Raw genomic sequence first — 23,359 nt, forward strand, 5'->3', positions numbered from 1 at the left:
GGAATACTGCTGGCTCCATTAGGGATAATAGGCCATTAAGACTCTATCAGTAAAATCAGGCATATTGAGCCAACAAACAAATTTAGAAAACTACTACAAGATAATGAGAGGTTTATAAAAAAAATTAACAAATAATACATTCTGCAGCTTTCAGGTCAGGTTTTCTTACACACTCTAAATTGTCCAAACTCATTCATGAGCCATGATCAAAAATGTGCAAAAGTGTTATTTTTGTATGTTTTTAAGAACTCCAGCAGGCATTTTTTTCAAAACCAGGACAGGATGCTTACACATGCACAGCACGTAATGGGGATACAGCAAAGAACACAAGTGGTCTACTAGTGCACATGTAAACTTATGGTTTTATTTTTTATTTTTTGGTTGGATTTTTAACCTGCAGATTTTGGCTTATACATGAAAAAAATGCAGAATCCAGGTAAAATAAAATACTAATTAAAAAAAAGCCAGACAAGTAGTAAAGTTACTTTGAGATGAGTTTTTTAGTGGAGTCATAAAACAATGGGGGGGCTTTTTGTGAGGTCCGGCAAGACTGGAAGTGAGACAAGTGGAAAATCTAACATTCATTAGAGCTTATTACATTTCCTTTCTGATACGTAAGCAGGTTTATCCATCCAAATTAATTTCACCTACTGTACCACCTGAGATGGACAGCTGGTTAGTTTCATTTTCGACACGACATGATTCTCGCTTTGGGATGTAAGTTGTTCTTTTTTGTGCTTATCTCAGCTGTGGAGCGCTGCAGGAGTTTAACTTGTTACCAAAGTCCTCATAGAAATGCCACATGATATAAACTCAAAGAAAAGCAGTGATACAAAGAGAAGAATGGCAGCCGATGTGGATTTTTGAGCCAGTTTTCATCTCTGTGTTTACTGATATTACTGTTTCTGCCACAATTATTGACAGTTATTAAAAACATTGCAAGTAAAGCGCATTATGCTACCACTGCAACTTTATATAAATAACTGGTCACCCAACAGCCCCCCTTAAACAGTGGCACTTGTAAGTAAATATTTAATAATTTGGAGGACAAAATCTGCACATAATAGAAAGAGACAGGTGCATAAAAAAGTCAGACTGACTTATTTTACCACATGTTTTCAAATCAAAGCAGTGTCCATTGGGCAGATAATTAAAACCCATTATTGCCTCAGCATCCCACACTGCTCAGTGAGAGCACTGTTTTGCTGCTGTAGGCTTCTTTAATGGTCCATCAGTGGATACCATCTTCCACTGCTGTGTATCGCCACCTCCACACTGTGAGACGATGTGCTTCAGATGGAGGCCCGGGACCCACGGTGAGCTGTAATGAGTTGGTGCGTGTGTAATGAGAGCTAACGCTGCCACAGCTATTGAGCCGCTCTTGCCACCAGGCCATAACGCCACTCCTGCTGTGTTGTGTCAAACAGCCACATGCAAAACAGACTGGTGCCAGTGAGCTTGATGGCAGGCCTGCTGCAGTGTCTCCCCAGCAGCAGATGGATCACAGGAAGAGGGACAAAGGCCCTGTCGTGTCTCAAATGACAGCATTTGGCTGCCGTTCAACTCACAATATTGGGCGACTGAATTTATGTTGTAAATAACACCTTTTCTCTCTGTTGACCTTTTTAATTTAACAACAGTAGCCAACACTCACAAATATTAAGGAATAAGACTAGCAATATGCTATAGTTCTTATTGTTAATAAATCCCAGGAAAAGACTGAAAACAACAATAAATTGATCCAACTAAGTTTTGCCACCTGGTTGGTTTAATATCTGTGAAATGTACCTGTGTTTATTTAATTATCTGAATGAAACCATGTAAGAAGTTTAGAGGAAATACTGTTAACAACTCATAGACATCGGGAAATGTGACAAGGGACTACAAGTAGACACTGCTTATCCAGGGGATCCCAAGCCGAAAAGACTGGAAACTACAAGTTTAATATTTAACAAGGCATTTTATTATCTAAACTCTCTGTACAATATTTTGAAGTCCATCCCTGCTGCTGTAAATACTCACTAGATCACCAAATGTATGTATGAATCCACAGCTGAAAATAGTCCCCACCTGTTTGAGTATTTTACTACAAAACTAAGACTAAACAATTAGTACTTAAAGTCACCCAGCATTAGTTAACATGCACCTGAATACATTTCTATTTGTTGGTGTGTTATAAGGAGCACTGCATTTATTTTATTCCTCTGCCATCTGGCCAGGTTCAGTTTCCTCCTTCAATGAACAGATTTGTTCATAATAAAAGAGGGCTTGGGCTTCTTTAAAGTTGCTGGCTACTTTAAAGAAGCCAGCTAATGTGTTTGAAATGCTGAGGCATGTTAAATGTCTTAAGTGTTTACGCATGTGTTCAGCTGAACTGTGAGCTGGGAGGGCAGTCTGTCTCCTGGGCGGTGTGTGTGTGTTGTCTGACAGGTCCCCCGCTCCTCACGGTGCTGGATAAAGATATTAGTTGGCCACTGTTGACACTGCATGCACACTCGTAATGGCCTCATAAATTCTGCTCGTGTGAAAGAGAAAAAGGGAGTGAAAAAGGCAGAAAAGGGACTGTGGACTCATTGGCAGTCCGCTCTCACTCTCTGCCTGCTGAAAACCACCCAGCATGCTCCCTACCTGCAGTTAACTCTGGGGCTGTACTATGGTTATATTCAATATAATGTATATTTAACACATTTATAAAGCACCTGTTCACAAAAAAGACTTTACTCAGCCAGTGGTAGCAATGAATACAATTTCTTTTACATTTTTAATGTGACAGTGATTACATACCGGTATGTTAGTGTAATATTATGAATATTTTATGGACAAGGAGACATATTAGGCCAAGTAATTCATATAAAGCATGTGACAATGTCACCCCCTCCTTCACTGTACGTATGGTGGAGATATAATCTTTCAGAACAAGGTATTAAGCTGCATACAATATGCTGCCCATTTAGTTGAAAATGCCAAATTGTACATGCTCTTTTGAAGCATTTATACCTTTTTATTGTGTGTGAGGGGGATTAAGCCGCCAATATAGTCAATTATACAGAAGATTACAAAACAGGCTGCAGAAAGTAAAATACTGCGTTTACAGACACAGATAACCACATTTATTAATGTTTAAAGGACCTGAAAACATATTTTCTCAATTATGTTCTCTCTATGAGGAATGGGGTCCTACATTCATGGATCCACATATATACACATATACACACATATATACACATATATATATAACATATATGTACATACTTGTATGTCTTGTCACAGGAAGAGGCAGCAGCTGAATAATAAGTGAGAGTTTAAAATGTGCTGTCAGATCAGGTCACTGAGGTAGATTTTATGGTGACTGTCAGTGACTTTGTTTGGATTGGACGAGGCAATGTTTCTTGGCAGCACCGATGTCACTCTTCCACGCTCCAGTGTCACATGGCCAGTATTGATTGTTAGATGCAGAGGCTGTTAAGGGGCTACTTGCATCTCAATCCTTTAGCAGAAGATGAATGTTGCCTCTAAAAACACAGACTTTATCCCCTCTGCATTTCTCTTCATTATTAATGAAACCAAACCAAAGTAAACATCTAATTTTAAACACACAGCAGCTCTGGTTAACAAAAACAAGCACAAAAGGTGATAGTAGGCTGCATATTTATGTAAAGGAGCATCAAGTTATTGAAGACACATATGACACTCACGGCAGAGGGTCTTTTCAGGTTAATCCATTGTGGTTTTATGGTGATGTGTGGTCTGTGCTCACATAAATATGGTCATTAGACTTATTGCTTCCTATGACAACAGCCTGATGGATGTATTGTCCAGTTTCTGTTAATAGCTGTCACTTAAATCAACAGTGATTAATCTGCTGAAAGTCAAAACCAATGAATAAATCTCAGCAAGTGTTTTAATATGCATTATAATATTGAATTCATGCAGCATATAAAATGTTAAAACCGGTGTAATAATAACTGAACGTACAGGTATGTTTGCTGACAGCGTGTTAAACAAATATGAAGCATTGCTAATCAGGATTAAACTATAATTCAGACACAATTGGCTTTGTCATGTTGCCCTTTGTTTGTTGTGGTTGAGTCAAAGTTGTACTGAATTCCCTCTGAAGCTTCATGTAAAGCCCTCCAACATTTCCTTAGTTGATGGTTTAAGATCTATTTACATGTTTAGTCAATTTCCTTTTAGAATATATGTTTGATAATGTTTTTATACCACATAGCTTATTAAGCTAGCCTACTGCACTGTGGTTGGGTGAGTGGTAAAATTAACTCTAGAGCTTTATACAGTATTTATATTATTGTGTTTTAGGACAAGAGTTTAATTTGAATGTTTATGTTAATGGTTAAGTTTCCAACTGTTATGTGATATATTTGATATTCAATTTCACACTGCTTATGTAAAAAAAAAAAGTTTAAAGCCTTTTCTGGTTCCAGACGGAGCTGCGAGAAATCTGATAAATTGCCTCAACTGATGTCATTTGAGTCAGCATTTGTTGGCTCTGAAGAGAGAAAGTAAAATAAATCTGGGGGTTAGAAAGAGGTGAGGTTACCCGACCTCTGTAGCTCTCTCTGCTCGAGGCTACCAGCTCAAGGCTACATTAGCTGCTAACAGAATAACACCCGAATCTCTGACCGATCAGCAGTCAATATGCATTGTGGGTAATGTAGGTGCCAGGTTTTGACAAAGAAAATGAACACATGGAACAAAAAATATGGTATCTCTGGTTCTGGTTTGTCAGTTTTGACCCTGTTTAGACAGTGTGATAGGAGTGCGGTGCTAAACTGGTGGTTTATAAAGGTAAATAGTTGTCGTACACAGGTTTGTATGAGAAATAAAACACATTATAACAAAAAGTGTCTACAATGCTAAACACAATGCTAATGTATAAAAGTAAAATGTTTCTTTACATCATAAATCTTATTTTTACAGCTTTCCTTTGTCAGAACTTATCCCATTGTGGACGTCAGAAAGTTCTCACAGAAGAACAAAAACAACCCTCCCGCTGTGTTTTCTTCCTTGTCATGATGTGAAAAGAAACTAAAATTAGACAGCTATGACACAAGAGTTTGTTCCTGCATCCTATTGGTTCAAAAAGTTTACATTTTACCGGATTTGATGTTGCCAAAGATAACAATACTTTTCAAGGATATTTTCTGTTCTTGCTTATGAGTTTTGTGAAAGTAACTTAGACTTAGACTAGTTTCTTATTTTAGTTTCTACTTATTGAAACCCAATGTACGACTACTGATAAAAATATAGAATTACAAGTTAGACTAGTTATACTGACATGTTTTAAGCCATATAACAGAAAACATTAAATTAAATAGACTTCAGAACTTCTCATGTTTTTGGACCCTAATGCGTCTTATACCAATAAAAATAAAGTGGTTGAAGTAAAGGCAGATTTTTTTAAAACCTTATAAACCACGATGATGTCAAAAAGTAGGACAATGAGGCCCAGGTTGAAAATAACTGGAATTATCCATTAAGTTTGGTGACTACGCCCTCTGTGCTCTAGTTTTGCTGAAAGACTTGAAAACAGTCACAGGAAGGAGTATATCAAGATGGAGTTCCTTTTTTAAACCCCAGTCTTATTGTTTCACCTCATAGCAGGAGAGAGGAGGAGACGCACTCTTTCCTCGCCTGACGCAAACAGGAGACACACAGACAGAGATGGACCTCAGGGTTCAGACTGCAAATTGTTTTTCTAATCTGTTACCGAAAACACACCGACATTGTTCAATACTGTTACTGTACACACCCATATATCATGGCTGTATATATATCTGACCTGGATCTCCTATATCCCAACCCTTATCAGAGAGATCCACCTAGATAAAGGACAAGTTATGGATTAGGTGTTGAACTCCTAATCGATAAAGAAACACATTTATTTTGATTTGAAGATGAGAACAATCAATTTCATTGTATTACAGCAGGTTGAAAGACTTTGAAACACTGTAGTTGAAAGACTTATATTAAGAAGAAATACTCAAGACATTAAAGGCTGAGTCTGGAGATATTTTATATTTTTCTTATTACTGACAAATCAATAAGACCAAAGGCAACAATAAATTGATCCTAACAAAAGCAAAGCCTGATATAGCTTATTCCTCTGTCAGTGAGCCATCATTATGATGAACACTGGCACTGTAGTTTATCTTGATTCAATCCCACGTACGCTATCCTGTAGCCATTAATACTCACTAGAACTCAATTGTCAGCTGAAAATAGTCTCCAACAAATTCACAATTTACTCCTGTTTTGCTGAGCCTTTTTTAAAAAAAATTAAAGTATTTATGTGTGATATTTTACTTGGAAGTTGTAAAGTATCAAAAGAGGAACACATTGTTTGTTCTGGTCTTTACATTGGATTTCATGACAATATCGACAACCTTATGGTTTAACCATTTTTTATTGTGTGTGTGTGTGTGTGTGTGATCATGTTTTCGGCCACGTTTGTCATCATTCCCTTTTGCTGCAGAGCCCACCTTCCTCCCCTTTATTGACTTAATATGAAAACTATTGCACCAACAACAGGGTGGTCAAAGGTGCAGCCACATCATGTTTTTTAATGAGCCAAACACCTACATTAGTAATGTCTCAGATTTGAAGAAGAATTTATAAATACAATAATACAAGTATCAGGGAGCCCATCATAGACAAAATATTTACAATCATATGTCAGTAGCTGTGATTTCCTGATGTAGCTGTGGATTGACTTTTGACCTTTAAGTGTTAAGTGATGCACAGTCTTGTACAGACTCATCGACATTGAAAGCCTGGTGCCTGGGAGAGATTCAGTATTCTAGGAAGACTTAGTTTGCTTCACTGTGCTGTTTGGTCAGGATTAGCCTCTTTTAGAGCAATTTGTAAGGTTGTGTATGTAACACTGGGATTACATCTAATCACACTCATGTATTATGACCTGAAAAAGGATAATTTCTACTTGTAAAGTCAGTCCATTTACCAACAAAAACTGCACCAAATATTAAATGGATTCATGTGTTGCTGTGTGTTGGACTCACAACAATCAGGACCTGACTCCCTTTTTATCTTCCTACTGCCGTACTGACCCCCCTCAGAGCCACACCCCATTTTTATGCCCCTGATTGTTGCTACTGAATCTGTGATACACGGAACAGAATTTTTTAGTGTAATAAATCTTCACCAGCTGACCACAATTGAAGAGTAAAAATAGTTTCCCTGACTTCACCGCCTGTGAGTCACAGTTCAATTCACAGAGGGGTTAAATGTGAGCATAAGGATGTTAAGTTGGGCTGTGCAGGAAACAGGGAGAGCAGTTTCCTGTTATGTAGAAAAGGGGGCTGTACACCAATCGGACAGTCAGATGGCGTGCAGCGAAATAAGGCTGGTTTATCAATAAAGGAGAGCTGATTTAAAATTACAAATCTTCTGTGAAACATCAGAAGTAACTGGGATCTGAGAATGTATTTATCTAAACATACATCAATCTAATCAATCTAAACTTCACAAAATGTACCAAAATACAGAAATGTGGATTTCATGAAGAGTAAAGCACCAATTATAAAAGGTTTGTAAGTTGTAACTAATGGTGTTGTTAACAGTTAATAAATAATTTACTAATGCTTTATAGATCAGTTATAAACCATAAATAAGAACAACTTTGGGGTTTCCAGATTGTGTCACACCTTTGGTTGGTGTTTATCCTTTATATTTGCTAAAAAATACAGTAATAAAATGTTGTTAATAATAATGATAATAAATGCTCATGAGCTTTCCACTTAATGAGCTATTGCAAAAATAAGTATTAATAAGACATTAATCAATGATTTTTAATCAATTAAATCTGCAGTTAGCACTTTTGACAACACTTTTCATAACCTGCCAAAATAAACAAGTTATCTACCAGTAATAAAGCAATTGGTTAGAACTGATAAACCCACCCAGCATAAAATGTGTCTTATTAACGAAGTGGCAGCATTATTTCTATTCATTTCTATCACCCAAAGTTGTTGGTTTTACTTGTAGAAGAAACGCTTTTAATACTGTTTTATTATAAATCTGCTATAATGTCTGAAATGTGTGTTTATTATGGCAGATCTTGGCACATATTAAACTACCAATCAGCCTGTACATTCAGTTGTAGGCTGATGTTAACATTTTCAGCACTTGCCAGGACCTGCTGCTGCTGTGAGAGGGATCCTGGAGGGTGGTGTGATGGTGAGCGCTGATCGAGATTTCTCTCCATTTGGTTTCCAGTCGCGTCCCGGCGCGCTGTAGGACGCACAGGCGATCAGCTGAGCAGCGTTTCCTTCTTAGAGGAAGATAGACGGAGCTGTGTTCAGTCAGGCTCACTCACTCTCTGTTTGGACAATTTAACTCGAGTTTGGCTCCTGTTATTATAAAATTGTGCGTAACGAAGCTGCTTCCGTGGACGAGATGTTGGAGATATTCGCGTCGCCAAAATGAACACAGGTGAGATCATTTATTTTAAAGGACAAGGGTGGTTTTGAACTGCTGGTCTTCAAAACCTTTATTCCAATGTGTGTGTTGGGTATTTAGTATATTTTTAGTATTTAAGCATAGAGCTGGGTGGAGAACAAATATAGATGATATAGGATATTTGACTTTTTTGTACATTCCTGTGTATAGATGGTGAATCCACCTCTTGAATCACAGGAAGTGAGTCAGGGAAATCCCTTACATTATTTTGTATTTTTCTCAAAGTAAAAGCAAACACTACTCATTTTAAGTCCTTTATTGTGTCCTTGTACTATCAAATTATTAGTTTTAGCTCTTTCTGAAAAGGCTGTGGAAGGCTGACCTACAATTGATAGGTTGCCAGATTAGTTCTTATATTATATATATTGTAAATATTGTAAACTGAAAAAAATCTCAACTGCGCGACCACATTAGAATATCCAGAATCTTTGAGCAGTTTTAGGTCACAGGGACACAATGCAAATGACCTGTAGGCTATTTTAAAGCACATAATCTTACAGTTTCCTTTTCCTGTTGTTCTTTCAGACTGCACCAAGCCTTCTGTTGCTCCAAAGCCAAGATTTGTTTGTCACGCCAGCCTGAAACTGCCCTCCCCTCTCATGTCTGCAGCCAGGGGTCCCAAACCTTCGATAGCCCCAAAGCCTAAAGTCACCCGAGAGCTTAATGGCAACCAGGGAGGGTGCTTTAATGGCGGCTTGCTAACTTCAGGTGGCGAGGTTGATGAAGAGCACGAGACAGAGAACGGTCTAAACAAAGTGGTTGCAGAGTTGTTGCCAGCAGGGAAACAATTTAACGCCTACATCCTCAAATCACCACAAAAAGATGTTAAGACTGTGGCGGCGGACGGAGAGGTGACAGAGGAGGTAAAGGAAGAGGAAGAAGACATGGTAAAGAAGATGGACGAGGACTGGAGATTAACTGACAGTGCTCTAACAGAGGAGGTGGACTCCGTTTGGGTCAGTGATGCTGGACTCACAGCTGACTCTGAGGAGGCGGTGGAGATGGTTGACACAGACACGACGGAGGACATGGACGCTGAAGGTTGTGATGCTGGCGAGGCGCTGGCTGATCCAGATGGCCTCTCAGTGGGAGACATTTCTGTTAATAGCATTGACAAGGAGGCCGGATGCTTTTCTGCTGAAAATCGACACATGAATGAGAGTGAGGAAAAGCTTCAAATCAAGCAGGATGAAACCAGTGACTGTACAGCTGATGATTTAACTGAGTCTCTCACAGACGAACTGGGTCTCCTCAGCAATGACACCGCTAAACAAGTTGTTCTAACAGATGGAGAGGAGAAAGAAGAGGAATCTGCTCTAGATTGTGGCATTACTTGTAACATCCTGAAGTTTAGGTGTGGCCATAAAATAAAGGAAAAGGGCAAAAACCTGCAGAACATTAGTTTTTCTGACTTTATTTCCAAAGACCAGAAACAGATATGTGAGAGACATGTTGCCATAGAGGACGATCCAACTCCTGAACCTTATTATGTCTCCTCAGAGGACATTATTAACAGAGAGATAATGCCAAGGAATAACCCAGCTGAGGGTCTACCAGAGAGTCCGCTCATTCCACAGAAACTTATGTCTATAAACAGCAGCGGAGTATCAACCGGGATATATGAGGAAACGCCAGAAAATGGACAATCCTCTGAAGATTACGTGGAGATTGGTAACAATGGGTACAGCAGCCACTACAGAGTTGAAAACAAGGCAAGAACATACCAGAAAAGGACGACTGTCAAAACTGAAGAACTCAAAGCTCAGACAGCGGAGGCCTTGTTGAATCATTTAGACTGCCAGCCAAGATTCAGGCTGGTATCCATCTCAGTGCCAACAGACACTGACACCTCGCTGACATCTTCTCTCTCAGAGAGCCAGCTGCTCTCCCCGAATGACTCAGATGTCTTCAGAGACGAGGAAGACCTGGAGGGTCACATAGTGCCGTTTCTGGATGACACCACCGACACGGAGCAGGACATCAGCGATGAGCATGTCTATGAGGAGCCAGGCCACAGCTCAGAGGGTGAAAATGTTTTCCCTTTTGATAAGAGAACAACAGAGAGGCGTGCCCGCTCGCTGTCACACCGCTTTAATAATAATGTGGCTGACATGGGAATGCAGTTTGTCCAGAGGCCCTACATGAGTGGATTCGGACAACCTGCATTAAGCAGCAGTCCCATGTTGAGCTCAATGCTGCACAAGACCCATGCCAAACCCCACTATTTGTCCCTGTACCCCCGCTCTCTCTCTATGGAGGGACAGGACACACCTCTGGGTGCCTACAGCTACAGGGAAGGATCCCCAAGACAGGGAGGTGCAATTTGTTCATCTGGAAGCTTCTCCCGGTGCTCACCTCTGTCGTCCAGTGGCCTGTCCACTCCGACCTCTGTAGTGGATATCCCTCCTCCGTTTGACCTGGCCTACATCACCAAGAGGCCCATCACAAAGAGTTCCCCCTCGCTTTTCATGGAAGGAGACTCGTCTGAGAAAAACAGGAAAAAGAAATCCTCCATTAAGCGTTTCCTGATGCTCAAATTTAGGCGAAAAACTGAGAGCAAGTCTGTGGTGGATGTCAACCCATCCTCCTTCAAGTCCTCAGCAGAGTCCAGCCACCACATGCCCAGCAGACTACTGGATCTAGATAGACACAGCCTAAGTAGCTCTCCACATCTCAACTCGCGCTCTGCTTTTAAACCTCATGTTTCACCTGAGCTGGCCTCAAAATTCTTGCTCTACAATGACAGCAAAAGAAAAGGGAGCTCCATGGCCTTTCTCAATCGCAGCGTTGTCCGGGTGGAGTCCTTTGAGGACCGCTCCCGTGTGCCTTTCACACCTCTTCCCCTGACTAAGCCTCGCTCCATCTCCTTTCCCAACGCAAATACCTCAGACTACGAGAATGTTCCTGCAATCAGCTCGGATTACGAGAACCTCCAGGTCCCGCAGCGGAGACCTGTAAGACAAACGCCATTCACAGGGTTCTTTGACCGTCCCAGTCGGGCTCTGTCCTCAGCCAATGACACTGACGGTTATGTGGACATGAGCAGCCTCCCTGGGTTCAGGAGTACAACTCAGACATCCGAACAGGAAACAGAAAGGTACGTAAACATGATTACAAGAGTCTACAGCTGTGCTTGAAATAAAAAAACATTCTGGTGTTGAGCAGTTATATGATATGTTATGTTCACCATGCAACATTTGCTAATTAGCTCTAAACACAAATTACAGCTGAGGCTGATGGGAATGTCATTACTGAAACCAAAGTAGTGGACAAATTGACCAATTTGACCTGATGGCGCTATAGAAAGACTCTAGATATCACTAAAGTCGTAATAGGATTTATCCTCTGGGGACTGTGAATGTCTGTACAATTTTTTATGATAATCCATCTCATAGATGTTGAGATATTTCAGTTTGGACCAAAGGAACAGACCGACTGACTTTGTGTCTGTGTGCAAGTGGGTGTTCATGTAGATTGATGCTGCTGGACATAATATTAGTGATCTTTGCCATCTTTTACACCGAGCACAAGTCTTTTTTATTACTGCTCGGCCACTGTGAGGGTTTAACAATGCCCCTGGGGAGGAGGATTTATAACTATTTATTATGTTGAGTCCCCTGATGCTGCGATCACAGCAGACATGGATGTGGGGATCAGTGGTAGAGAGGTCAGTGCAGTCGCTTCTCTCTTGCTATGCAGTGAGATGTACTAAGCTGTGATGTGTCTGTGTGTTGTTGGGGCATGTTGGGTGGTAGAGAAGGAAACGCTGGAGGTGGTAGTGGTGGTGGGGGTGGTCTCTTTAGATCTAAGTGAAAACTGGTTTCATTCACAAATCATTCTAGGTGTAAAAACAGGATCTTGTTGATGCTGTATAGGTAGAGCCTCTAGTCTCCCCGCTGTGGTGTTATTTGTTGGTATGATCAACCATGCTATGCTGACATTAACCCATCCCCCCTACATTCCTGTTGACTGTGCCCATATCATACAGGCCGCTCAGGATGATTAATAGTCAGAGCATTGTGAAGTCATTGCTCTTCTCTATCCAGTCAGAAACAACAGGCGGAGATACAATCTCAGTATCTTCTGTAGTCAGCAGTTGTTCACTGCAGTGGTTCTCTCTCATCATTGTGGTTAGAAAAACTGCACAACAAAGGCTCTAAAATAAATTTTTATTAAATGGAGAACAAACATTTGATTTGATATAAAAACTTGTTGTATATTTACTAAAGTACTCTAATGGATATAAGTATAAGTACATACACATTCTTCATTGTATCCTCTTCTTCACTCTGCTGGTGCCTCCAGCCTGTGTCTCCTACTAGTCTTTTTCGCAGATGAGCAAGTTTTAACATGCGATTTGCTTTTTTGTTTGTACACATCAATTTAAATACTATAGTATTCCAAAAGTGTGTGACTTTTTTTATAATTTTGCTTATGAAGTTTAAAATTGTATTTAAGGGATACTTTGATATATTGTAAAACACATGGCTAGACAAATGTCAGCCTGTGTTGATTTATTGGGTTCACAATGAGCTTATTGTACTGGTAGTGTTCCCACTTCAGGATCTGGCAAAGGTATTTATGTTTGTTTGACTGTGAGTGTGCTATGAAAGCATTAAATTAGATAATAGAGTGTGTAGAAAACCCAGGTGGGCTTAAATTGAATTGAATTGAATTAATTGAAGCTGAAGTTAGAATTTCACAGTTTTAGAAAACACAAAATTATCATACAAAAAATGATATGACTCCATTAAAAGTGAGCAAAGAGCTGAAATAAACAATCAATTGATTAGTAGAATATCCTGCAACAATTTTGATAACTGATTAAAGTTTTGGGCAGGTAAGACTTCAAAGTTTGAAAACATTTTGCCTCATTTAATTTTATTTAAAATCTTTTTTCATAGTCACTGTTTTTCCATCATAAAATACAGAATTGCAAAAGTTAGACACCGAGACAGAGGTATGATTATCATTTTCAGACTTTGAACTTCAATTGAACACAGTGGCCGGGACTAAAAGCAAAAGCAGCATCCGGAAGGACAGCAGGCTCAATGGTTGAGGCCGTTAGTTTTACAGTAGCCTAAAGGGATAATTTTAGCACATCACAGTTTGGGGATTCTTGGCATATTTGCCCCATTACTGCTATCATTGGAACAAATAGGCTCACCAGTGAACCTGAGGCAAAAAGAAAAATGATTATTTCTTATCTCCTCCTGTAATTTATCTCCATAGATTTTGCCTTGAGCTGTCATACAACATAGCAAGACTGTGAGAAGTGACAGAGGGAGTGATATAAAAGCCTAATATAGAAACTGTGCATGTAGTTTGTGGTTCAAACACCCTCTGGTATCTCATCCAAAGTTTGATCCTGTGAGCAGTAATGGGCCGTGCAGCTCTAATGTGTGTGATGCGGAGATCTGAAACTGCTCACTATGTTGTTCATATGTAGCTAATTTGCATCTCAGTGGGGTTAAATTCACTGGTGCTCGGAGTGAAACATGGCAGGAACATCGGCAAGGCAAGTGGTCACATAGAGGACTACTGTATCACTACTGTAACTAGTAGTGTTTTTATTTGCATAGCTTACACTCCCCACTGAGCTGCAGCCATTAGCATATTCATTTGGGCTTCCTGCAGAAGATCTCGTAGCATAAAACACCGACACGCGTCCCTGGCTGGGTACAGTTGTCGCCGCAGGCCTTTCAGGATCAGTTTATTGGTTCCTCTAGATCCGAAATGTTTCATCTATTCACATTTGCTTCTAATGCTGAATATGTTTATTATAGTGATATTTCAATCTCCGACCATAAAGGACCATAAAGATAGCTTAGATTGTTAAATGAAATTCATCTGAATTATTATCGAATGAATGAAGGTGTGAGGACATTATAAAACCCCCCAAATTTAAATTTGTGGTAAAAACCATACAGTCTGAAATGCTTCTTTACCGACCACAAGACCAGTGGTTCACTAAGGGGTCACAAGATAACTAAGATAATAAAGATTAAAGGAATAGGAAAGAAGAACATGTATCTTCTAATTATACCCTTTGTCCTGAGAAATACTCACATATTCACATCTTTATGGTTCTTAAAAGTCACAGTCATGAAAGGAGTAGTTAGGTTAGCTTAGCATAAAGACTGGAAACCAGGGGGCAACAGCTAGCCTGCTGTCCAAAGGTAACAAAAACTGCTTACCAGCACATTGTAACTAACAGAAATTTGTATCCTGTTTGTCTTAAGTTACTGGTCCCAGCCAAGCGGCAACCTCCGTGGCAAATGAAGCCAACACGTAGGGAGTAAACACTGCAGAAACAAAGTAAAAAAAGGATTTCCTAAAATGTTGAATTACTCCTTTAAAATAAAATAAAAACTCTTAGGATTAAAATCACTCTGAAGTGCACCAATCATGTCTGCACTAAGGCTGTGACTTGTGATTAGATCAGGCTGACATTTCATCATCTATTGTAATGCAAGTAACTTCATCTGGCTTTGTTTGTCAGGAGCCTGCCTTCATGTACTTTATTTATCACCATAATACCTCCTCTTTCTCACCAGTGCCTATACAGAAGCCTACAACGTGTGTTCGGTGGCTGTCGCTCCACAGACTGTTTCAGTGGGTGATGCTGGGGGAGAGACAGCGGGTGAGGATGACCAAGGACGCACCTCTGAGGAGGAAGATGGAGTTGCAGACAATTACGATAGACAGGTTAGTTCTGACAAATGTCTGATGAGTCCAAAACATGGAAATATTTATATGTGTTTTGGGATTTGAGACTCCTGTATGAAATTTAAAAATATATTAGCATTAGTTAATTAATTGATTAATATCTTTTTCCCCCTAATTTCTTCTGTCAACTATTTAAGTGATTTGTTTTGTTTTGTGCCACAATCTTGTCAGGGCACATGTCACATTTTTGCAAATGGTAGGCAGAAATAACAATATATTTGAAGAACAGAACAGAATAAAATAAAGTGAACCGTTTTTCACCTTGGGCAATTGCAAAATTGCCCTCACAAGCCAGGATTTTAATGCGGGTTAATGGGGGTTAATGGGCTACTACACGGCTGTCTTCATTATTTAGAATTTGATTGTCGCTTGGAGACACTGTGGAGAGGGAGAGGAGGCAGCTATTTTTGTTGAAATGCAGCCAAAATGCTTTAGCTCTTCCTAACCCTGGGCTTATTAAGTAAATAATATGATTGTTTACAGCCTGATGGCCGATCCAGAGCCTTTTACATCGCGAAAGAGCTGGTGGATACAGAGAGATTGTGAGTTACATGTAAACTAATTTCCCTTATCAAACATCTCCGCTCATCCATCAAAACTAATAAAGTTACCTCCACTATTCTGTTTAATTGTGTATTTATTTCTCTGTTCACAGGCATGTAAAAGCCCTCAAGCTCCTGCAGGAAGTAAGTGATTTATTTCTATTCACTTTCAATTTATGATTGGAATATAATTCTCATGTACATAGTTAGATATTCTCAGTGGGAGAGAATTACAGTAGTTTCTACATTTTGCTCTCTGAGCTCTGCAGAGTTGAAGTTTCAGAGTTGCATATTAAAGAAAAGAAGTTCATGTTCCTTTGCTCTGGTTTACATTTTATCTCTTAAATCCCCTCCGATGTAATGCACATTTTTGTCAGCTTCCTGTCTTGAGCAGTCTTGTTCTGTCAAAAAGATGCACACTGTATTTAATTTAATTCCATCTGTATAAAGGAAGTTTTATTAAATTCTATTTATGTTGTGTGTCTGCTCTTGATTTAACCAAAGTAAATTCACTGAGTACAAACTTTCCAGGAACATTTGCTCCACACTCATTGACAGTCGCTGCACACTACAGACTGATGGTCTGATCTGTTGGCAGCTCCACTAGAGAAGTTTTTGTGCCTTGCTCTAGAGCACCTCAGCAGTGATAATGAGGGAGGAACAAGTGCTGCCCTCGCACTTCCTTTCCCAGATGTATCCTCTGGTGTGGGAATGCCCCAGTGTTCTTATCAATGATTAGATTTCTTGATAAAATACCTCATGTCCTCCCTGCTATCTTGTTACACGATTGCAGAAGAAGAAGATACGGTAAAAACGTGAGGAATGCAGGATTTAGTGAATTGTACGTTTAGTGAGAGTTTAACCATCCCTTTGTACTCGCCTGTGTGCCAGGATTTTCGGGAAGCGGTGGGGGCAGCAGTCGGGGACGAGGGGGAACCTGTGTTGGATGAAGAGAGGCTTCGAGAGATTCTTAATGAGCTGCCTGATATTTACACCCTGCACCGCAGAATCCTCAACGAGCTGGAGAATCGAATCCGACACTGGTGAGAAGAGTACATCGTGTGGTGCACATAGCTTCCACAGTCGGCCCTCCTCTTCCACAGAGTGCACACGTTAATGCAGCTCAGAAAGCATTACCTGAGGACTGGTGCATGCTGCTTTTCTCTTTCATCCTCTCACCTCTGTTTCTCAGGGAGGAGAGCCAGAGGATTGCAGACATCTTCCTGTCCAGAAAAGCCGAGTTCTTGGTTTTTACCACTTACATTGGCCACTACGACCGCAGTATGAGCCTGCTGGAAGACAGCTGCCGAACTTCACCTGCCTTTGCAGCCATTGTTCACCAGTTTGAGGTGAGACCGACAGTTCTTCTCTAACTAACACAAAACAGGCTATGCAACACATAATTTCAAGCCCGTACAAACTCCCCATGCACTGCCAACAACAGTCAGGTACTGCTATGTTGCAGGACCATGTAGTAAGAAAATCTTGAATTAACCACCAAACACTTGAATGACTTTACTGCTCTAGAAGAGGAAGAGAGACAAAGGTTAATTTAGATTTTTTTTTACATAATTCACAACACTTTAAACCTTCTCAAAATTCTAACTGAAAATTAAAATGATATGCACGGTATATGCACACATACCACAAGATCATGAGAAAGGACACAAATATGATAAATATCTTCACTAACCACTGGGCCAAGTTCATACTTGTGTATATGCAGTATTATTTTATTGATTTTTTGTCATGTAATTAAGCTATTCTGGTATACAAACAATAACAAAACATACATAAAGTGTGTTTTGTCCATGTGACACGTGATACTCTCATTGGCTCTTCAGTGAAGGAAGCCTATATTCTCTTCATACTCCTCTTCCTTTTTGCATGTGTAATTCAAAGGTTTTGCTCACTGCTTGAATGTGTAAATACTAACATAACTACTGGGAACATGTGGATGTACAGTATAGTTGAGGTGGTGAAACATTGCAAAGGTTTTAAGCATTAAAGTAACTGTGAAACTTTGGTTTCAATCTCTCATATTCGATGGTTATCAAGAGCCTCAATTATCTCTGCACCTTATCTTTTGTCAGCAGAGTTCAGTGTGTGTCTCTATGTGCAATGACAAAGATGGAGCACTTGTTTTGTGGTAAGAGAGATGGCAATAGCTGAGTATGTGGTATTAGCCTGTCTCTGTGTGAGAGAGAAGAGAGCCCTTGTGACTAGAAGCAAAATATGCAAACCTTTAAAGGCATCACAATCGACTTTTTAATTCAGTTTTCAATATTTTCCATTCAGTTTATAGACCACAAAGGAGAGGACTTGGCAGAAAGTCTTTGCAGAGCTGGGCAGTTTTCTCTGTCTGATTTAAGAGCATAAAAGTCCTGAGATTTTCCTAACCACTTTGTGTATTAATGTCAGCACAGTAAGCTCTTTTCTGTTTCATTGGTTATCAGTTTATAATTTTCAGTTTTTAAATGGGAAACGCTGACAGAAGGTTTTTCAGGCTTTGAAATGAATTAAAGCAAAAAATAAAACTCTCAGTTCAATGTTATTATCACTTTGAAAGTGTCTGTGCATGTGTGCGTGTGTTTGGAGAGAGATTCATTATTAATAAAGTGATTATTGGGAATGAGGGTGTTGATACATAGTGGCGTGCAGCATTGCTGTGTTTGCACATGCACACAAACACACACGTTTATCCTGCCAGGCTCTGTGCTGACCAGCAGTCTGTGTTATTGGCCCTTGTTCACACTTAAAATATGGGGTGGTGATTCTACTCAAAGCTCGAGTATTGTTAAAGTTTTTTACACATTCAGTGAGATCCCTTGACTGTTATAATTAATCTGACATGTTGTTTGGCCAAAGTTCATGTGGATGTTGTTCATGTGTGAGTGCTGCCAGCAGATCTTTCTATTCAATGCTTTATAATGTGCCACAATAACATAATGTTTTCGAGTTGAAATATCTTCATTTGGGGGCTTTTCCAAACAAATATTAATATATGTGATTATGTCACCTTAAAGTGTCCATGCGACCCCCTTTCCATCCCATGTATATTTCTTTAGATCCACCCCTGCTAATGAGCAGCAACAACACAGTGTAAATGTTGACTTCGTTTTGTTTCAGCAGGAGAGTCCAGCTGGGGAGAAAGTGTCTCTGAAACATCAGCTCCTGCAGGTCATTGTGCGTGTAGCTCAGTACCGCATGCTCCTCACTGGTGAGTCTCGAGTCTTATCTTTTCTAAATGAAAAATATATTTCACTTATAGTGGTTGCATTCATTTTCTCTCACTACTCTCATAGATTACCTGAACAACCTCTCCCCTGATTCCAAGGAGTATGAAGACACCCAAGGTACCATATATAAAGAGCAGACCCAGTGTGGACAGAGGCTGCTCACTCTGTTACTCACAGGAGAGCCCTACTGGCTTGTGTTTGTGGCTCTGTGTTTACACAAAATTTATTTGTGCTCATTCGGCATGGAGAGATGGCCATGTGAGAGCCAATTTAGATCTTTTTTGTTTGCGGTGGTAACCCACTAGGTAGTCATTTCAGCCCTTTCTGTGGGAAACTGTAATGTGTAATTCATGAGAAGGCCAGTTGCGACAACACTATCTCTTATCTGCGATAAGGGAGCCACCCCAGTCCAGGCTTGTAGACACATCAGGGCTCCTGACTCATTTTGAGCTTTATGTTTGGTGGCTTTTTACATAGAGTCAAAGAACAAAGACACATCTCACCTGTTTTGAATATTCACTGTGATTGTTTGCACGTCTTAACATGAAGTGTCTTTCCTAATTCCCTTTTACTGTGTTTGTCTTATGCAGCCGCTGTGGCAGTTGTGTCTGACATTGCAGATCAAGCAAATGACAGCATAAAACATGGGGTAAGTGCCATGTGTGGGCATATGTAACTCATCTGTAAACAACCATTTGCATCCAGAATTATATATCTTATTTCGACCTAAACTTTGTAACACAAAATAAAACACATATCTACAGTAAAGAATCCCTTCGATTAGTTCTTCCAATAATATCTGTTTGTGTTAAAGAGTCTAATTCTGTAAATGTATACACTAAACCCTTATGACTTTAAGATCTTCCCTGCCCAGTCATCCACCAAAGGTCTAGGTCCTAAACATATTAATTTAACTGCTTCCTGAGTAAATGTAGCATCACTTTTCACAGTCTAGATTTGACTGAATGCATACAGAGGAAGAAATATGAGATGCATGTTCACCCCAACAAATTATAAAAATGATCTCCCATTTCTAATGTTAGGATATAAATATATATTATACTCTTTGCTTAAGGTTGCATCTTTCACACTACTAATGCACAGAGCAGTGGTTCCCAACCTTTCAGGTTTGTGGCTCCTTCAAACAAAGCAGTGTCTGTTTTCAGTCAAACTTCAAATAGAGCAAAAGATCTGAAAAAATAAGCATCACTTTGTGTAGCAAAAAATAGGTTTCTTTCTGCTTTCTTTTCATGTTAATCATCTGATGACCCCTCAAATTTATCTTGAGACCATTTGTGATAGTCTCAACCCCTAGGTTGGAAACCACCATCATGTGGTTCATACATTTACAGTTAGATCAAATTTTATTTATATAGCCCAGAATCACAAATCACAGTTTGCCTCAGGGGGCTTTACAATCTGTACAACATTCAACACCCTCTGTCCTTAGACCCTCGATTCGGGTAAGAAAATCTTCCATAAAAACCTTTTAACAGGGAAAAATTGGAAGAAACTTCAGGAAAAGCCACAGTGGAGGGATTCCACTCCCAGATCGGACAGAAATGCAATAGAAATCGGTGTAAAGAATAAACAACATAATCATATTAAATACAGATTCTGATGACAAAAATACCAATATATGTAGATTGTAAAACATACAGCACACTGTTTATCCTTTTAAAGAATGATATCAGAGATCATAATCAGAGACATAAGTTTATATCACACACGCTCAGTCACTGAAAACTATTGGATCGGTTGCCATGCAATTTTGGACAGTAATGGTCCCCAGAGGATGCATCTTAATGACTCTGGTAATCCCCTGACTTATCCACTAGTGTCAAATTTGTTGTTTTTGATTGAAATGGCCCAATAGCTATTAGATGTATTACCATAAAATTTGGTGCAGTGCATTATATGAGTGTGTTAGCATGCAAACATTTGCAAATTAGCACTACACCAAATTTTATGGTTTGGGTGGTGACTGTACCAGTTTAACATTAGCATGTTAGCATTGCCATTGTGAGCATGTGAGAATGCTTATCCAGCATTTAGCTCAAAGCACTGCTGTACCAAAGAACAGCCTCAAAGAGCCACTAGCCTGACTGCAGACTCTTGTGTTTGGTGGCTATTAGTGCACTAGTTAGAGTAACATGCCAAATGATGACATTTCTGAAGTCTGGCTTTCTAAAGAGAACAATATATGACATACCTGCCTGATCCAGCTGATAACTCTGTCTAAAAACAATGCTCTTTCATCGTTTCTCTTATTTTGGCGTCTCATTTTCTCGTCTTGTCTGTCTGTTCTTATCTTTCTTTGTGTCTCAGGAGAACTTGTTGCGTCTGGTCAACATAGAGTACAGCGTGCGTGGCCAACGGGACCTGCTGCAGCCTGGCAGGGTATGACTCTGATAACAGCATTGTTTCTGTCTGGTGATTGCCAGCCCACCCTGTCTGCCCTGCACCACCCCTGTGTTGCCCTTTACACAATCATTCAGCTGGGAATCCCCAGCCAGCCCGCTTTTAAAAACAACACTAATTACTGCAGATGCCCTCTACTGTATGTGTCATGACTTGTGAAGTGTTCAGTTTTTGTACATATGCTTTCTCTATCAGGTCTTTGTGAAAGAGGGTACCCTGATGAAGGTCAGCAGGAAGAGTCGACAGCCCCGCCATCTGTTTTTGGTAAACACTGCTTCGTGTTAGTAGTGTATAAGTTAGATAGACACATGTGCCAGTGGTCATAATGTGTACATTATTTATAAACATCATGTAACTACATTAAGTTTTTAAGACATCTGTGTGTAAACTGGAGAGTGAGGCATTTTCTGTCTGGTCTGTTTCTAAAAGTCCAGACTGAGCTATTAAGAGCAGGGTTTCCTGCCAGGATGTTTCTGAATGCTGACTTCCTGAGCCAGTTCTTTATGGACAGCACAGGGAAGGTCACCAGCAGCTCCTTATAAACTGAATGATCCATGTACACCTGTGAACTTTTATAACTTTATTTCTATGAGCTAAATATTAGTCGGATCTGTCTTCAGCACCTTTAATATATGGCTACTAGCTGACTATGATAACGCTAAAGGGAACAGGGAGAAGGATGTAGAGGTAGGGGAGGAAGATCTAATTGATAAAGTTGTATGTTTAAACTATCATTTCTCGCTACCAGTCACAGCCAGATCAACACAACATAATTTATTGCATGGATGAGACAGACGACAGACTGTTCTAGATATTCAATTTACAAAAATCATGAAATAGAGATAGCCTTGAAATAATCAAGAGAGTTTAGAAAATTGAACGCCTTCACAAATTGTCTATAGAGCATCATCAGAGCGTGCTGCTTTTCCCTCCTGTGGTGTTTTCAAAATTTGTGGTCTGGGCTCGATACTAAAAAAGCTCATAAATGTCTCTTCTGGAAGAATGTTGGTAATCATCACTGCATAACGTTTTATCCTGGCAGTTTATTTAGCCAGACGTTGATCACATGTTATCAGCTATTATTAATGTTGGACACGGCACAATAAAACAAGTCTGCAGGAGCTGCTGGTCTTATAACAAAACTACTAAAACACACAGGGACAGTGAGTAAAACGATTCACTGGAAAAAATGATACAGAGGTTAATGATCCAGTTTGATATAATCTTTGATATCTATTTACTGAAGTATCCCGCAGACACATTTTAAGACATACACAAATACTCTGCTTGCAATAATATTTTGGTATCAGATATGTTTTTTTATTTAAAAAAAAGGTTGGTTGCCTAGTTTGAAATTCTTAAAATTACATTTACTCCTTCTCTCCCGTTTAAAATCTAGAATTGATGAATATGATCAACTTTTCACTACTACTACTAGTAGACACCAAGTATCTCCAACATCACTGAAAAGTCCATTCTCAGTGAATGAATGCTGAAGGTGTCAAGTTTCTTCATTACACTTGTTCACGTACATGGTTGGACTCCAAACTAGTTGGCCCCTTCAGCAGATGAATGTGAAAGTAACTTTCTAGTGTCAAACTCTACACATACATACATCATTCTGCACAGTGAAGGTCAAACATCAAGTGGAGTAGCATTAAGTACATTTATATATGGAGGATGACTGTTAATTTAAGTTTTGTGTTTGAGGTCTAAGTTAACCAGTCGAGATCTGTGTGACAATGGTTGAGATGGAGGTGGGAGATTGGTTTCTTTTGGGGGATACGCAGTGTGTGTGTGTGTGTCTCAAGTCAAGTTTTGTATTAGCTTAAAGTGCCACCTACTGGAGAACTGCTGCACATACATGACTATTGAAGTCTGGGCAGCTGACTATTTGGACTATGTGTATTGTTATGTGTCCTCTGATGTGCA

General features: G+C 39.6%; 1 protein-coding gene across 1 annotated transcript in view; it reads left to right on the forward strand.

The window, feature by feature from the left end:
- Nucleotides 1-8,264: 8,264 nt before the first annotated feature.
- Nucleotides 8,265-23,359, forward strand: part of LOC118328115 (FYVE, RhoGEF and PH domain-containing protein 5-like) — an 18,837-nt gene continuing 3,742 nt past the window's right edge. Inside the window, exons 1-12 of the mRNA XM_035661721.1 lie at nt 8,265-8,469; nt 9,022-11,593; nt 15,054-15,204; nt 15,709-15,767; nt 15,881-15,911; nt 16,659-16,810; nt 16,960-17,116; nt 18,897-18,987; nt 19,073-19,123; nt 19,597-19,655; nt 21,335-21,406; nt 21,623-21,707. Of these exons, the coding sequence (XP_035517614.1) occupies nt 8,460-8,469; nt 9,022-11,593; nt 15,054-15,204; nt 15,709-15,767; nt 15,881-15,911; nt 16,659-16,810; nt 16,960-17,116; nt 18,897-18,987; nt 19,073-19,123; nt 19,597-19,655; nt 21,335-21,406; nt 21,623-21,707 (3,490 nt within the window). The 5' untranslated portion in view covers nt 8,265-8,459. The remainder of the gene's footprint in view (nt 8,470-9,021; nt 11,594-15,053; nt 15,205-15,708; nt 15,768-15,880; nt 15,912-16,658; nt 16,811-16,959; nt 17,117-18,896; nt 18,988-19,072; nt 19,124-19,596; nt 19,656-21,334; nt 21,407-21,622; nt 21,708-23,359) is intronic.

The sequence above is a fragment of the Morone saxatilis genome, unplaced genomic scaffold (assembly GCF_004916995.1).
Source record: "Morone saxatilis isolate NCDOM2014 unplaced genomic scaffold, NCSU_SB_2.0 Contig18, whole genome shotgun sequence".
NCBI classification, from domain to species: Eukaryota; Metazoa; Chordata; class Actinopteri; family Moronidae; genus Morone; species Morone saxatilis.